Raw genomic sequence first — 12423 nt, 5'->3', positions numbered from 1 at the left:
AGCCTGAGGAGACCAAGCCCTCAAATGTCCACCGCAGGAACTTGCCATTCCCTTCATGGGTTTCCCGACTGTTCCCTGCCCTATTGTTATTAATGCTCACCCTCCTGCTACCCCAGCCTCAAGAATCACAATGAGGTTCTAAGGTCCCATCAGCCTGTCCTGAGTTGCTCACTGCCTGTCAGGGACACAGCTCATCAGAAGCAACAAGGAAGGGTGGGGACTGTGTGCATCATTTCAGTGGTACAAGTAAATTGAATGTGGCAGCTAAAAGTCCAGGGTTAGGAACCAGAAGGAAAATGAGATAATCTATTTTACTTGCTTAGCACAGAGCCTGGTTCATAGAAATAGCTCAATACACGGGAACTGGTATTGGAGAAGAACGGAGCTTCTCATGGAAACATTTGCAGCCACTTTCACATGACACTATTTCATGCAGATGCTCTCCTATCTTTATTTCTTCTCCCTGACAAGCTACACAATTGCCCACTTCCCTTATTTGGCCATTTAAACTTCATTTGCACTGGCCCCTTCCTCAAGGTAACCTTTCCATGTCTTTATTTTTCCTTGTAGGTGAGTTTAATCTAATTGTAACAATAGGCAAATATCTGTCAACCTCAGAGCAGTGGGAAGTCATGTGGGATTAACGGGATGGCTTCTGGGGTCAGATGCCCCAGGTTCAAATCCAAACTCATCACTGTGAACTTGGGAGATCCATGTCACCTCTCTGAGTTTCAGTTTCCTTATGTGTCAAGCAGAAACGTTAATAACACAGCACCTAACACATGGAGACGACACACGTGGCTTAGGGCAGACTCTGACATGCAGCAAGTGCCCAGTAGCTATTGGCTATCACTATCCCACTTCCTTGTTTCTCCATCTGAAATAAGAGCATGGCAGCCTCAAAGTCTGCCTCTCCAGCCACCATCACCCAGAGGCAACCACCTTCACATAAAGTCTGATGGGGCTTGGAGACAGATACAGCTGACTTCAAATGTGAAAGCGTAGGTCCAAGTCCATGATGCTTATCCACTGTGTGGCTATGAGCCAGATGTTTTACCACACTGAGCCTCAGTTGCATCATCTGTAAAATGAGAATAATAATGCCTGAACTGCCTACACCAAACTGAGTTACTGTGAAAGTCAAGTGAGATGATCAAAGCCATCATCACTATGGTGCTTTGCTGTTTGCAAAAAAATGGCTGGGATGTTTTTTCTCATTCAATGAGAAGGTGAGAGAGAAAGCGTGTTGCAAATTCAAGAGGGCTAAGTTAAAAGGGTCGAGAATGGATATTAAGCTTCTCTGAGGCAGCCCAATCTACAATATAACTGATATAAATGGGTTTATCAACGTAAGGTATAACTATGGTCAGATCTCACTATTTCCCCAATCAATAATTCCAGGAAATACCTGCTTCATTAGCAGGAAATTCAGTCTCACTCTCTGTACATCTCCCACACAAACATCCAAATTATATAAGATTGTCTGGGACTTACTCAATCCAAAGAACTCAGACTCTTTTTCCAAAAGCCAGTTAAAGACCTGTTGTCAGCCCAGTGGAGCTGTTGTTTCCGTTGTTGCCACATGGTGTCACTGTTGAACACTGGTCCCGCACAGCCCAGTGGAGAGGCTCAACTGATCACTTGGGTCACAGCCTGTTCCAGCATGACCTGCTATGCCCACCTATACAGGGAATTGCTGGCAACTCCTGTTAAAAAAAAATTTTTTTTCAGTTTTGCTTCACTTTCATGTTGTAATCCATTAATGGGAAATAAATAAACAATAAACAAACCTTCATGTTGTTAGCCATTAATGAGAAATAAATAAACAAATAAATAATAAATATTCTGGCCCAGAATAACCTTTGGGTCAGGAAAAACTGGACAGTCATCTAGTAAGTTAGTGGCAGGGTCAGATTTCCTGACTTTTCATTCAATACTGTTTCTACTTCACCCTCAGTACACTATCCAAATTCAATAAGATGTTCAATACTTTATTATAAAATAGGCATTGTGCTAGATGATTTTGGCCAACTATAGGCTGATGTAAGTGCTCTGTGCACATTTAAGATAGGCTAGCCTAAATAAGCTATGATGTTCTGTAGATTAGGTACATTAAATGCATTTTTGACTTACGATATTTTCAATTTATGGTGGATTTACCAGGATGTAACCCCACCATAAATCGAGGCATATCTGTATAATCTCACTTAATCCTCATACCAACCCAGTAATACTGACATGTATTATTATCCTATTTGCAGATAGGGAAATTGGGGCTCAAAGAAGTTAAGCAATTTACACAAATTAGTGACATAGACCTTTGTCTAAACCATGTCTCCCTGGCTTTCACATGGAGGGCTAAGGCTTGAGCTGGGTTGGGAGATGTTCTGAATAGATGGGGAGAGAAAGGGAGCATAAGCCAAGCAAGGGGACCACTTGGGAAAGCCGATTGCTAACTAGTGCATGGTGCTCTGAGCTTTCTCTCTTAGGTCAGTAGGCTAGCAAGAATTTCCAAGGTCAGGGCCAGGACGAGGGTAGGGCAGAAGAGGCAACCTTTGCACAACCTTGACAGTGAGTGCCTCCTAAATGCTGCCTCATGCTAGTTCCTGACCTGTTCCAGATTCCACGTGGGAGAGGGAATGGAGCAGATCCAAGGGTGGAGCCTTTCAGGGCCAGGTTCTCTGATGCCATCCCCTTCTCTCCACAGGCTCCCTACTCCCACTGCCTCTTCCTACATGAGGGCTGGCCACTCTGTCTGAGGGATGAAGTTGTGGTCCACTTGGCTCCCCTCAACCCTCTCTTATTGCGCCAGGGTGACTTCTACCTCCAAGTGGAGCCCCAGGAGGAGCAGTCCGTCTGCATTATGATCAAATGCCTCTCCCTGGACCTCTGCACAGTGGAGAAGAAGCCTGTTCCTGAGCCAGCCTATCCTATACTTTTCACCCAAGAATGGCTGGAGTCCATCAACAGCGACTTTGAGGGAAGTCCCCTACATAACTGCTTGGTAGCATCAGAAAATGGAATTGCCTCTGTGCCTTGGACCAAGATAACCAGCCCAGAGTTTGTGGATGACCAACCTCAAGTAGTGAATGCCCTCTGCCCAGCCTGGGGGGCCCTTCCATTAGAGGCACTGGATTTGAGCAGCCCTCAAGAGTTGCACCAGGCCAGCTCTCCAGATAACCGGGTGCTTTTCGCCCAGAGTTTGGCCAAGGGTAAGGGCAGGACATATCGGAGCAAATATCCAGGACTTATCAAGGTGGAGCAAGCCCGGCGTGGGGAGATGGCCTTCAGGATGGGTGAGGTGGTCAGCCAGGACTTTGAAGGAGACTGTGTGGCTCTCCTAGGCTTTTCCGAAGAGAGCAGAGGAGAGTCTCCCAGTAGAGAGGTGGGCACATCCAGTGGGTGTACTTCTGGGGCACTAGAGGAGATATCTGGAACTAAGGAAACTCCCTTATCTCAAAAGATACTGCCTCTCTCAGAGGCCAACGAAGGACCTTCCTTGGGAAATCGGGCTTGCACGAAGCCAGAAAGCTCTGAGGAGGAGCCCTGCAATTTGGGCTTGAGAAGAAAGGTCAATCATAAAGAACCCACCCACGACTCAGAAAGGCCACCCCAATGCTCCTACATGAATGTCCCTGAGGACCCACTGGACTGTGCCTCTGGCCTCAGGGCAGGTGTTTCACAAGAGCCAGCTGCCTCCAAGGTGCAGGGACCTCTAGGAAACCCAGAGAATATGGTGCAGCTCAGGCCTGGACCAAGACAAGCTTCCTCTCCCTGCCTGTCCCCAGCTTCTCCTCCAGCTCCAGCCTCTGAAATAAAGATGGAGGTGAAGACCAAACAGAGAAATGGGAGACTTCCCAAGCCCATGCCCTGCCCTAGGAGAAACACCTCCTCCCCTGAGTCCCCCACTCCTGGGGTCAAGTTCTCATTCTTGAAAGGGCAGAGGCAACCCTCTGTGACTCCGGAGAAAGCCTCACTCCAGCACGATGGGCCCTGGAAAGTCCTGTGTTCCCTCTACTCTCCTAAACCCAACCGAGCCAAATCTTTGGGGAAAGGTAAGATGCCCACATGCTCAGCTGTACAGGGAGGTTATTGTCTGGTTGAGATCACATTTCAGGTGGTTTTGGTTGTAAGCGACAGAGACCACCTGGGCTGGCTCAGCTTCAGGGATTTAGTATGCAGTGTGGCATGTTAAGGGGCTTGAAGTCTCATATGTCTGGAATTGAGCAAGGCACTGTGACTGTGTTACAGCTGCCTGAGTTCACACCCCACCTTTGCCACACACTGGATGTGTGATGTTGGCCAAGTACTGAGTTTCTCTGAGTCCGGGTCTCCCTGTCAGTGCAATGGGAATGTCACCTATTTCACAGTGTTATTTTAAGGGCTCAAAGGGACATGAGAAGCCAGGTGTGGTGGCTTATCCTGTAATCCCAGTGCTTTGGGTGGCTGAGGCAGGAGAATTTGGGTGGCTTGAGGCCAGGAATTTACAAGAAAGAAAAGAAGGAAAAAAGAAAGGAAGGAAGGAAGGGTAGGAGGGAGGGAGGGAAGGGAAAAAAAAAAAAAAAGCTGGGCATGGTGGTACGTGCTTATAGTCTCAGCTACTCGGGAGGCTGAGGTAAGAGGATCTTTCAAGCCCAGGAGTTCAAAGCTGCAGTGAGCTATGTTCATGCCACTGCATTCCAGCCTGGGCAACAGAGTGAGACTCTGTCTCTAAAGAAAAAAAAGTGAGGTGTCGGGAGGGGTAACACTAGAAGTAAGGGGCTTAGTGCAATGCCTGGCACATGGGAGAGATCAGTAGTTGTAAGCTATTATTAGTCAGAAGGAGAAAGAGGAAACATTTTCCCCTTAGAAAGCCCATCTTCTGCTTAACATCCTTTTCTTTGTTGTTGCTTTTTCCCAGCTGGAACAACTCAGACCAAAACATCTGGCCCAGCCACTGCCTCCAGCCCACTGACTGAGGAAAAGGCTACCTTCCTAGAAGCTTCTGCAGGCTCCCCAGAAGATGGCCCCACCCTGGAGGAGGAGCCCCCAGAGCCTGAGCCCAGGATTGGGGCTCTAGGTGTCAGGGTTTTCCGCTCCAGGATAGCATGCCTGCCAGGTTCCAGGGGATTCAAGCAGGGGGTGGTGGGGAGGGAGCTGGGGGCCCCAGAGCATCCTCAGGTGCTGGTGGGTGGAGGGGAGGCAGGGAAAGCCCTGGAGGCCTAGGTTCTAGACAAAGCCTCCTTGGGCATCAGTTTCCTCATCTTTCCCATGGGAGAACTGGAATAGATGAAAGCAATTTGTTGGTGTCCATCCACCCATCTATATGTCTGTCTGTCTGTCTACTTGTCTATCCATCAGTGAGGCAGCCAAGGTGGATATCAGATTCCCCAGAAGCAGAGCCTGAGACATAGATTTTTGGGAAAGTGACTTATTGGAGGAGGGCTCTGAGAAGAAGGACAGAGGGTCAGGGCAGGGGAAGGAACCAAGCAAGGCTGTGGACTGACCCCAGGGAGAGCGCTGGGGCATGACCCGCCCCACAGAGTTGGCTCCAGCTTAAGGCATAGGGGACTGGCCTTTTATAATCCTTGTCTGTCAGTCATTAACTGTGGGCTGATCCCCAGTCTGTCCGTCATTAATGAACTGCAGGAACTGCGGGCTAATCCTGGAATGGGGTGGGGCAGGGGGAGCCAGTGATCCAGTTCAGTCCAGGGCGCTTCTTCAGATGGGGCATCTGTGAGCCACTGACAGCTGGTACTTCCAGACTCTGGGGATAGGCTGTCTGCCTGCTAAGGGGATCTGGGTTTGGGGTACTAGCAGCATCCAATACAGAAGGTCTTATCACTCCTATTTAATATTTCCTCATTGTTGTAACAGACGTCTACTGGGTCCTGGGTTTAGCACTGGAGATTCATAAGAGAACAAGTCTGATGTGTTCTCTGCTCTCAGGAAACCTATATTCTAGTGGTGGGGAAAAGCCAACAGATTATCACAACAGATTATTGCAACCCAGTGTAAACAAAGTGTGACAGTTGGGAGGGACAGGGGGCTGTGGAAGTACAGATGAGTCCCCTTGTTGAGGCTTAGAGTAGTAGAGGTCAAGGAAGACTTCCTGGAGGAAGTAACGGAAAGCCTAATCCTATGGTATGAATAGGAATTATCCAGGTGAAGAGTTGGGAACAGTGTTCCAGACAAAGGGAACAGCATGTGCAAAGGTCCAGAGGCAAGAGAACCACAGTGCTTTCTGGAGACTGACTGTCCTGAAATACTATTTTACTTTACAGACTTCTACATCTCTCCAGGACCTTGGGCACTGCCCTGTCTTTTTGCAGCTCCCAGGAGACCTTATCTGTCCTTTTCCTGGTCATCTTTGCTGAGGCTCCTGCTGTTTGTTCCTATATTAGTTGAACACAAAGGATCTCATGATCCTCTTAGGGCTGTTATGTGCCAAGGGCTCAGATTTTGTGCATGCAAGGCTCTGCTGTGGGAGGAAGAAGACCTTTGTTTTAGTTCTAACTCTGTCATTAGCTCCCTGTGTGCCCTTGGAGAAGTCACTGCCCTCTCTGGCCTCCTCAGGAGGAGAACAGGCGGATAGCACCTGGCTCATTGTCACTCTTTTCTCAGTTACTCTTGTAATTCTTGGGAATTGCAACATGCACTGTTAGCTCTCACATGCCTGATGCGTAGTACATGTGCAAAAAGCATTTGCTGCGTGAATGAGCAACGTCCACACGCGTGCTCCTTCTGTCCGTTTTTTGTCCTGCTCTTCTCTAGTGATCTTGTCCTTGTTCCCCCACATGACTCCCCCCATGGCATCCCCTGTAACCAACTTCTCCCAGCTGGGTTTTCATGTTAAGGCTCCCACTCCTTCATTACCACTGCTTCTCTTTCCAGCTCACCCACTGCCCCACGTTTCATCATCTTCAGGCCTCCTAAAACCTTGAACCTGTTGGCTCAACCACCTTTTTACTTCCCTTCCCCAGCATGTCTCCCCCCACCCTCCACCACATCCCTTCCCCATTACCACATCTCCCCCCATCATATCCCTTCCCCATCATGTCACCCCCACCCTCCACCACATCCCTTCCCCATCATAATGTCTCCCCCACCCTCCACCATATCCTTTCCCCATCATGTCTTCCCACCCTCCACCACATCCCTTCCCCGTCACCATGTCTCCTCCACCACATCCCTTCCCCATCGTCCTGTCTCCCCCACCACATCCCTTCCCCATCATCATGTCTCCCCCACCACATCCCTCCCCATCATGTCTCCCCCACCACATAATTTCTCCATCATCATGTCTCCCCCACCACATCCCTCCCATCATCATGTCTCCCCCACCACATAATTTCTCCATCATCATGTCCCCCACCACATCCCTTCCCCAACATCATGTCTCCCCTACCACATCCCTCCCCATCATCATGTCTCCTCCATCACATCCCTTCCTATCATCATGTCTTCCCCACCACATCCCTCCCATCATCATGTCTCCCCCACCACATCCCTCCCTATCATCATGTCTCCCCCACCACATCCCTTCCCCATCATCATGTCCTCCATCACATCCCTTCCCCATCATCATGTCTCCCCCACCACATCCCTCCCATCATCATGTCTCCCCCACCACATCCCTCCCTATCATCATGTCTCCCCCACCACATCCCTTCCCCATCATCATATCCCCCACCACATCCCTTCTGCATCATCATGTACTCCACCACATCCCTTCCCCATCATCATGTGTCCCCCACCACATCCTCCCATCATCGTGTCTCCCCCACCACATCCCTCCCATCATCATGTCTCCTCCACCACATCCCTTCCCCATCATCATGTCTCCCCCACCACATCCCTTCCCCATCATCATGTCCCCCACCACATCCCTTCCCCATCATCATGTCTCCCCCACCACATCCCTCCCATCATCATGTCTCCCCCACCACATCCCTCCCTATCATCATGTCTTCCCCACCACATCCCTTCCCCATCATCATGTCCCCCACCACATCCCTTCCCCATCATCATGTCTCCCCCACCACATCCCTCCATCATCATGTCTCCCCCACCACATCCCTCCCATCATCATGTCTCCTCCACCACATCCCTTCCCCATCATCATGTCTCCCCCACCACATCCCTCCCATCATCATGTCCCCCACCATATCCCTTCCCCATCATCATGTCTCCCTACCACATCCCTTCCCCATCATCATGTCTCCCCCATCACATCCCTCCCATCATCATGTCTCCCCCACCACATCCCTTCCCCATCATCATGTCCCCCACCACATCCCTTCCCCATCATCATGTCTCCCCCACCACATCCGTTCCCCATCATCATGTCTCCCCACCCCAATCACATCCGTTCTCCATCATTATGTCTCCCCTACCTTCTGTCACATCCTCACATCCCTTCTTCCTAGCTTAGATTCCAGGCTCACATTGTAATCACTTCCTTTCAAACACTCACTTGCTTGCTTTTCTTTTCCACCTTCACACTTACCTGGAGAAATCCCAGCCTCCATAAGATCCAACTGCACCCTCAAGCTGAACAAAGATGGAAAAGTCCACACATTTGTGCAGGCTAATTGTGTTAGATTCCTGACCACTGACCTCTGGGGGTCCCAGTGGTGCTGGTGGATCCTACTTCACCTCCAGAGTCCTGAATGACTCCCCCACAGTCCTGTGTGATGACTTTACACCTTCTCTGTCCTTTGACCTTCAACACCACCTTCCCCAACTTAAATCTCAGCTGATGACCTTCCTTCTGGTCTTACTGAGCAAGCAGAAGCAATTGGAAGGAAGTCTATGAACTCCTTCTCTGTGAACCACATTCACCTGCTTGCTGGCGTCTGTACCCACAGGCTCAGCATTCTAGTACGGATGAATGGTCCATGTGCCCGAGGCTGACCCTGAACCAGTGCTCTGTTCCTCTCTACCTCTTCAAATACATCCCTCCAGCAAGATTCTCCTCTCCTTCCTACAGGATCATCTTCCCTCTTTGGCTCTGGGCCATTCCCATCAGCTTGAGAACATGCTACAATATTGCCCAGTTTGAAACCAGCCATTCTAGGCCCCCATGTTCCCACCCTCACCCTTGTACATTAAAACTCCACAAAAGAGTTGTCTGTGTTCCCTGTCTCCACACTTTCTCTCTTCCACTCACTCTAATCAGAACCCGTTCCCCTCTGTGCCGCTGAGACAGGTCTTGTCGAGGTTGTCATTGTATTCCATGTTTCTAGATCCAGGGGTCAATTCTCAGTCCTCATTACCCTTGACCCTTCCACAGCATTTGGCATGGATGGCCACTTCCGCCTGTTGAAAGGCTTTCTTCACTTGCCATTAGATCTTCAGTCACCCAGTAACTCCTCTCACTTCACTGGCCACCCTTTTGCAGCCTCCTTTCCTGTCTCCTCCTCATCTCCACAACCTGTAAATCCTGGAGGGCCCCCAAAGCCCAGTTCTTGGTCTCTTTCTCCTCTCCATCCACACTCACTTCCTAGGCGATCTCATCCAGGAGGCGGAATATTTTCTGTAAATGCTCTCTCCACACTGACAACCCCGACACTGATTTTTCCAACCTGGGTCCTGGCCATGAACACCAGACTTATCCATCCAGCTGTTTACTCCTTGATGTCTCTGCGTGGAGGACTCACAGGCATCTCTAACTTAGCATGTCCAAATATGGACTCCTGACTTCACATTCCCTTACCCTGCACTTCCCAACTTTCCAGTCTTTCCTCATGGCAGTAAAAGATGATGACATCATCCTTGATTGCTCTCTTTCTCTTACACCCCACATTCAATTTAACTGTCAACTCTTCCATTAAATTGTATTCAGAATCTGTTGACTTCACCCCACCCAAGTCCAACCCAGTGTGGTCTCTTGCCTGCTATAGTGGTCTCCTCGCTGGTGTCTCTGCGTCCACACTGGCCTCTGTTGGAGTTTCCTTGTAGCGCAAATAGTCCCCAGAGCCTGTGCTTCAAGATCTAGATCTGCTCCAAGCCAGCCCCATGAAGCAGGTCTCCCCATAAAATTCCCATAAAGATCTGTTCTCAGGAAAGAAACTGATCAACACGCAGATGTGAATGTCTGCTCCCATGCTGGGGATGGGGTTTTGTTTAATAGGCACTGTATTTGTTTCCCATTGTGGCCATAACAAGTTATTACAAATTAGTGATGTAAAACAACACAAATGTATTATCTGATAGCTCTGTACGTTAGAAGCCCAACATGGATCTCGCTGGGCTAAATCCAGATGTCTGCAGGGCTGCATTCTTTCCTGGAAGCTCTAAGGGAGATTCCATTTCCTTGCCTTTTCCAGCTTCTAGAGACCACTACTTTCCTTGGCTTGTGGCCCCTTCCTCCACCCTCAAAGCCAGCAATGTTGCGTCTCCTTCACCCTCCATCCATCTTGGCACTTGCTCCTACCAAAGCCAGGAAAAGTTCTCCGCTTTTAAGGATTCCTATGATTAGACTGGATGATCCAGGATAATCTCCCCACCTCAAGGTCCTGCCCTTCACTATATCTGCAATGTTCCTTTTGCCATGTAAGGTAACATATTCAAGGTTCTGGGGATTAGGGCATAGACATCTTTGGGGCCACAGGCATGAAGCCTTAGGAGAGGGCTTCCCTGTCTTTTCACTGGAAAATCCCTAATGCAGAAAAGAACGAACAGAGCCCCTGGGATTGAGACCTCACCCTGAGCTCTCAGTTGCTCCATACAGATCTCTGAAATCCTTTTTGTCTTTAAAATTTCTATACAGTTTAAATATCCATAAATATAATACATTCACACTTGTTTTGACATGAAAACTGCTTCTAATTGCTTGCAAATTCAATTAGTTACCATTCCTCCCTCCCCAAACTTGGAGTGCCTCTTCTTGCTGCTGGCAGATACAGCACATTTTTCAGCAACTTTGGGCAACCCCGGCTTACCCACCACCCTCATTTTGCAATCCTCATTTTCACCTGAGGCTCATAATATCTGTGAACAGCACAGCTTCAAGCCAAGGTTCTGAGATGCTAATGATGGTTTTCTGGCGCCAACTGGTAAGTGAGGATAACATTTGGGGCAAAAGGATCTCCTTGGCCCAGCTGAAGACAAATCAGGTGGAGAACTGCCCCTTGCTGTAATCAACTCAGCTGGTATTGGGTGTGGGGATGCAGGGCCCTGTTCCAGGCAGTGTGGGGAACCAGACATGTGAACTAATCGCATGACCACTATGTCCCGGTGTGGAATATCCTGAGTGTGTGAACCCTTTGCAGATCAAAGTGAGGTCTGGGGACTACCTACATTGGCATGACCTTGGAGCTAGGGAGAGAGGCAGAATCTCAGGCCTGCTGAACTGGCATCTGCATTCTAGCAAGATCCCCAGGCCCATCAGAGTTTGAGAGGTGTTGCTGTAACCCTCCATTCCTTCATGAATCAATCACAGACATTGATTATCCAGCCTTGTGCTGAGCACAGGGATGCAACAATGAGTTTGACCCAGTGCACACCCATAAGGGCTCTCAGTCTTGCAGGATCTCACAGAGGCCTACATTTGCTTTGGGAACCTGGGACTGGGGAAGAACTTCTAAAGAGGGAAGGCAGTAGGGAGGTCTTCCTGGAGGAGGTGGCATCTTGGCTGGTCTTTGAACGATAAGGGGGATTTCGCCAGTTGGCGATAGGACAGAAGGGCATACCTGGCAGAAGGAATAGGGTGAACAAAGCTGGGTGGTATCTTCTGTCGTTGGTGGCAAGGGGAGACATAGTATATTAGTGTCCCAGGACTGCCATAACATGGGTGGCTTAAGCAACAGAGATTCATTTTCTCGTAGGTCTGGAGGCTGGAAGTCCAAGATCAAGGTGTTGGCAGGGTTGGTTCCTTCTGTGGCCTCTCTCCTTGGCTTGCAAATGCCCATCTTCTCCCTGTGTCTTCATGGGGTCTTCCCTCTGTGTCCAAATTTCTTCTTACAAGGACACTGGTCATATTCTATTAGGGCCCACAGTAACCTCATTTTAACTGAATTACCTCTTTAAACGCCCTATCTCCAAATGCAGTCACATGCTGATGTACTGGGGGTTAAGACTTCCACATACAAATTTGGAGGGGTGGGGGTCACAGCTTCGCCCCTAACAGCTAGTGTATGAAATGAGGGTGGAAGAGTGTGCAGGGCCTGAGACACTTCAGTGCCAGGTCCAGAAGCTTGCAGTTTCTCTTCAAGGCCATAAGGAGCCATAGAAGGTTATAGAGAAGGGGAGTGCAGCACCATCAGAGCTGCAATTGAGTTCCAGGCCTCAGGTTTATAGCAGACCATCACCCCTAATTCAAGGGGTGAATCAGGCATGGTCTCTACCCTTGCAGAGAGTTTGGGGACCTAGGCCCATGGGGGACTGGGAAGCTGCTTCCTCACCGCCGTTTCCTCGTCAGCAAAATGGACCTAGGTACGT

The 12423-nt window shown here is 49.3% G+C and overlaps 1 protein-coding gene across 2 annotated transcripts in view; it reads left to right on the top strand.

Moving 5' to 3' along the window:
- KIAA1755 (KIAA1755 ortholog) overlaps positions 1–12423 on the top strand; it is a 51016-nt gene that overhangs the window by 15473 nt on the left and 23120 nt on the right. For both annotated transcript variants that reach the window (XM_033186393.1, XM_033186394.1), the window contains exons 3-4: positions 2708–4055; positions 4901–5098. In XM_033186393.1, coding sequence (XP_033042284.1) covers positions 2708–4055; positions 4901–5098 — 1546 coding nt within the window. The remainder of the gene's footprint in view (positions 1–2707; positions 4056–4900; positions 5099–12423) is intronic.

The sequence above is a fragment of the Trachypithecus francoisi genome, unplaced genomic scaffold (genome assembly GCF_009764315.1).
Source record: "Trachypithecus francoisi isolate TF-2019V2 unplaced genomic scaffold, Tfra_2.0 Lachesis_group21, whole genome shotgun sequence".
Classification (NCBI taxonomy): Eukaryota; Metazoa; Chordata; class Mammalia; order Primates; family Cercopithecidae; genus Trachypithecus; species Trachypithecus francoisi.
This window is presented reverse-complemented; position numbering and strand designations above follow the sequence as displayed.